We start from the raw sequence: 5,143 nt of genomic DNA on the forward strand, positions 1-5,143 counted from the left end.
ACAGATGGAAATTTGGGAAGGAATTCCACCCTGGGAGTGTGGGGAGGCCGTGGCAGGGATTTCCCATTGTCCAACCTGGCCTCAAAGACCTGCAGGGAAGGGTTAGGGTTAGGGTTAGGGTTAGGTTTGAAGTGCCCACAATTCCAGGGCTCTCAAATTCCTTTTGAACACACTTTTAACTTTTCCCTGCTGCTTCCTGTGGCTCCTAAAGGGGGAAAAAAAAATCTCTGTGTTATTCCCAAGCCTGTCCAGGCTGATGTCCCCGCTGTGAGCACACCCAGGGCTCTGGAATCCTGTCAGGATGAGGATCGTGGTGGCCAAGGTGCTGTGTCTGCTGGGGATCTGTGTCCTGATGCTGGCCGGGGCCCTGCTGCCCGTCAGGATCATCGAGGCCGACTACGAGAAGGCTCAGCGCTCCCGGAGGATCCTGGCCCTCTGGAATTCCTTCGGAGGCGGCGTCTTCCTGGCCACCTGCTTCAACACCCTCCTGCCCGCCGTGAGAGGGAAGGTGAGTTAATCCTAATCCTGGATTAGGGATGGCTGAGCCTGCGGGATCCCAGGTGGGAATGGGAGTGAGGGGGCTGTGTCCTGCTGGAGCTGCCCCAGACATGTCCATAAAGGGCAGCTCCTGTTTCTCTCCATGGAAATCATGGGGATTTGTGGGATGCAGAGCAGGCTGCAAGGATCAAACAGCAAGGCAGGAATTCCCTGTCCCCTGCCAAGGTACATCACGGATCCATGGAGTGTCCGTGTGGGAATGTCTCCCTGCAGAGGGACAGAGGGATGGACTCACTGTGGGTCTGTGGGAATGGTTCCTTCCAGAGGGGTAAAGGGCTGGATCCATTGTGGATCTGTGGGAATGTTTCTTTCCAGAGGGATAGGGATGGATTCACTGTGGATCTGTGGGAATGGTTCCCTCCAGAGGGATAGAGATGGATTCATTGTGGGTCTGTGGGAATGGTTCCTTCCAGAGGAATAGAGATGGAACCATTGTGGATCTGTGGGAATGTTTCCCCCCAGAGGGATAGAGATGGATTCACTGTGGATCTGTGGGAATGTTTCTTTCCAGAGGGAGGAAGGGCTGGATCCACTGTGGATCTGTGGGAATGTTTCTTTCCAGAGGGATAGAGATGGATTCACTGTGGATCTGTGGGAATGTTTCCCCCCAGAGTGATAAAGTGCTGGATCTTTTGCTCCCTTCCAGCTCGATGAGGTGCTCAGGCAGAACAACGTGACCACGGACTACCCAGTGGCTGAGACCATCATGATGGTTGGCTTCTTCCTGTCGGTCTTCGTGGACCAGCTCTTCCTGACCTTCCAGAAGGAGAAACCCTCCTTCATCGACCTGGAGACCTTCAACGCCGGCTCGGACGCGGGCAGCGACTCCGAGTACGAGAGCCCGTTCATGGGCTCGTCCCGCGGGCGCGCCCCGTACGGGGAGCACGGCCCGGCCTCGCACGGCCTGGCGCTGCCGGAGCTGGCGCGCTGCGGCCCCCGGCGCCTGCTGGGGCTGGTGTTCGCCCTGTGCACCCACTCCATCTTCGAGGGCCTGGCCCTGGGCCTGCAGGAGGACGGCGGCAGAGTGGTCAGCTTGTTCCTGGGAGTGGCCGTGCACGAGACGCTGGTGGCCGTGGCTTTGGGCATCAGCATGGCCAAGGCCTCGCTGCCGCTGAGGGACGCGGCCAAGCTGGCGGTGGCCGTGTGCCTGATGATCCCGCTGGGAATCGGCGTCGGGATGGGCATCGAGAGCAGCCGCAACGCCGCGAGCAGCGTGGCGTCCCTGCTGCTGCAGGGCGTCGCCGGCGGCACCTTCCTCTTCATCACCTTCTTCGAGATCCTGGCCAAGGAGCTGGAGGACAAGAGCCACCGGCTGCTCAAGGTGCTGTGCCTGGTGCTGGGCTACGCCGCGCTGGCCGGGCTGGTGCTCATCCCCTGGTGAGCCGGGAGCCTCGGGAAGCCGAGGGAGCAAAGCTCGCCTCTCCCCTCCCACCGGCGCCGGGAGGAGCCGCCCCTTTCGCCGCTGGAACGGCCCGAGCCGGGCGGTGTTTCCGTGAGGACCTGGAGGAGGAGAAGCTCTTCCCGTGTGTTCAGAGTGAGGAACATCCCGAGGGATCATCCCTGCCCGAGGGACTGCGGGGATTAGCGGACACAGACGTTAAGGGTCTGGGTGAAATGTGCTTCCAGGAGCTCCTCGAGTGCCTGTGGCTTCCTGCACTGCCCAGAGCCCACCTTGCTCTCCCTCCTTCCCCTCGGGCCGGGAGCCTGCTGTGGGGGCTCCGAGGAGGTGAAGAACAAGTGGGAATGGAGGCAGAGCAGGTGGGAGCAGGGATTGCCAGGCTGCGCTAAGCTGCTTTCGCCGGCTTAGTTCAGAGCAAAACCTGGTTGTAAGAGCTGCCAAAAATAACATCCCTGTGGGGCTCCAGCCTTCTGGGCCCTGCTGGCTCCACACAGCTTCCAGTGGCCCACCTGGAGCTCGGGGAGCTCAGATTTCCCAGGGATTCATGGAAGAAACGAGGCCGGGCCCCTCTATCCTGCTTCCTTCTCAGCTTGGTCTCCACAGAGCATTCCCTAAGGAAAAACCTCTGAAAATCAGGATGAATCTCAGGATGGTTTGGGTTGGGAGGGACCTTAAAGCCCATCCAGTGCCATGGCAGGGACTCCTTCCACTATCCCAGGTTGCTCCAAACCCTGTCCAGCCTGGCCTTGCACACTTGCAGGGATGGAACAGATCCTTGCGTTACCCAGAACCTGGGATCCATGAGCTCGCAGCAAACGGGCAGTAACAATTTCCAGCACTGATATTTTGGAGCAAACTGGTGTTTTCAGTGCTCTGCAGTCCTGGGGGCTGAGCAGTTCCCATCAGGGACTGCTCCGAGGCTTCTCCAGGTTTCCAAAGGAATGGAATGGCCTCCCTTGGCGGGGAGCGGAGCCGCTGCTGGGAAACACGAGCAGCTCTCGGCAGCCGCAGAGCCCCAGGGAAGCTCCGTGTGCCGCCGATCCCGCCGGATTTACCCTCGGGAGCAAGGAGCTGGGATCAGAGGCTGGAGCTGGGAATGTGCTCCTCCCCAGCCGTGAAACACAGCCTGGCTCAGGCAGGGGCTGCATTTTAATTACCCGGAGCCTTCTCTCCTGCAGCAGCTTCCGCCGGGCTCCTGGAAGCGCTGATGGAATTATAAGGATGGCGCAGTGCCGGCAGCGGGAAGGAGGCTCGGAGCCTCCGCGGTGGCCCAGCTGCAGCATATGGAGGCAGCTGAGCATCATCTGACAGATCCTGGGGCTCGTTAGTTTAATTGCTGCAACATCCCCGAGTCAATTAATCTTCCTTTGAAAACCTGGAGTGGAGAGGGGGGGCGAGGCGGAGGGAGGTTATTTTGGGCTTGGCATGACACAAACCAGCAGGATGAGGAGAACGTGATTTGCTTCGGCGTGGTTAAAGCCTCAGGGCTCTGTCACCTCCCCTGAGGGGTGACCTCTCTCCTGGGGGGGGATGAGGGGGAGAGGTGACACGGTGCTGAGTGTCCCCTGTTGGGCTGTCACCTCCGTTTCGCACCCTCCTCCTGCTGCAGTTTGGGATCGGGGAGGGCTGTGAAGCGCCTGGGGGTGCTGAGCTCCCCCATCCTCATCCCGCCGCCTTTGGCGGGGGGTTCATCCACAGGATCATCCCGTGCTCCGGGCTGGAGGAGGAGGAGGAGGAGGCCCTGCTGCTCCCAATAAATTCCCTGCCCTTCTCCCCTCGCTGTCACTCGCTTTTTTGTTTTTTTGCTGTCCCCCGTGGCTGTTCCGCGTCCGGCTCACGCGGCGGCCACACGTGCCCGGCCCCGGCGTGGGCTGAGCCCCCTCCCCGGGCAACCAAACCCCTCCGGCCGGACCCCCCCGAGCCGTGCCGAGCCCGGGGGAGGGGGGACGGGACCCCCCCAGCACCCCCGGCTCGGCAGCGCCGTGATTCAGCCCTGCGTGAGCGGCCGCCCCGTTGCGTCAGGCCCGGCGGGGAGCTGCGGCTCAATGAACGAGGAGGAGCCGCAGGAAAACGATCAAGGAAAACTCATTCATTCCCTCTAACGAGGAGTATCCGGCTCCGAGCGCGGCGCGGGGGGCTGAGGCTGCCACCCCCCACCCCACCCCGGGCATTGTCACCTCACGGGGCGGGCCGGGGTCCCCGTGTCGTTCTCCCCGCTCCCGTGGGGACGCGTGGGTGCCACCGTGGCCCGCTGCCCGCCGGCTGTTTATTAATAGAGGCTGCGGATTTTAATTGCTGCCACCACTCGGGAGTGGGCTGGGGGGGAGGCAGGAGCAGACCCCGTCTGTGGCAGGGACCACGGGAGCCCCGGAGTCACTTCTGTCACCTCTGGGACACACAGCTGGGGATGGTCACCCTGCGGCTCTTGTGCTCCCACTCAGGCAGCACTTGAGTGTCCCACAGCCCCACCAGGACCCCCGTGTGTCCCCTCTGGGGTTTTGGGGCTCTGCCATGAGCAGTGACACCAGTTGGTGACAAAGGCCCTGTGCGGGGGTGGCACCGTGGCCTCTGTGTCCCCAAAGCCCGGCATCGCTGCCCAGGCCACCCCCAACTGCCCTGCCAGCCGTGCCCTGCCTGGCTGGGACCTTGGCATCCGTCTGTCCTGTCCCTGTGTCCCCTGTCACCACCTGTGGGGCTCTGTCCCCATCCACAAGTCCCTGGGCTGCCCCTCCTCGTATGGATTCACATCCCCATGTGTGTCCCTGTCCGTGTGGGGTCCCTGTCCGTGTGTCCCTGTCCGTGTGGGGTCCCTGTCCGTGTGTCCCCATCCCCAAGTGTCCCTGTCCGTGTGGGGTCCCTGTCCGTGTGGGGTCCCTGTCCCTGTGGGGTCCCTGTCCGTCTGTCCCCATCCCCAAGTGTCCCTGTCCGTGTGGGGTCCCTGTCCGTGTGTCCCCATCCCCAAGTGTCCCTGTCCGTGTGTCCCTGTCCGTGTGTCCCTGCCTGGCTCTCCACCCTCACCCCCACGTGTCCCCATCTCTCTCCGTGTGTTCCCATCCGTGTGTCCCTGTCCTCATCCCCACCCGTCCCTATCCGTGTGACCCTGTTTGTGTCTCCGCGCGTCCCCATCCCGTTCCTGTCCGTGTTTCCATCCCCCTCCCTGCCCGCGTGTCCCCGTTCTCGCTCATC

General features: G+C 62.2%; 1 protein-coding gene across 1 annotated transcript in view; it reads left to right on the plus strand.

Annotated features, from left to right (window-relative positions):
• SLC39A3 (solute carrier family 39 member 3) overlaps window positions 1–3,737 on the plus strand; it is a 5,080-nt gene extending 1,343 nt beyond the window's left edge. The window contains exons 2-3 of the mRNA XM_015651693.3: window positions 244–508; window positions 1,205–3,737. Coding sequence (XP_015507179.1) covers window positions 302–508; window positions 1,205–1,939 — 942 coding nt within the window. The 5' untranslated portion in view covers window positions 244–301 and the 3' untranslated portion in view covers window positions 1,940–3,737. The remainder of the gene's footprint in view (window positions 1–243; window positions 509–1,204) is intronic.
• The last annotated feature ends 1,406 nt before the right edge of the window (window positions 3,738–5,143 follow it).

Source organism: Parus major, chromosome 28, assembly GCF_001522545.3.
Source record: "Parus major isolate Abel chromosome 28, Parus_major1.1, whole genome shotgun sequence".
Lineage (NCBI taxonomy): Eukaryota > Metazoa > Chordata > Aves > Passeriformes > Paridae > Parus > Parus major.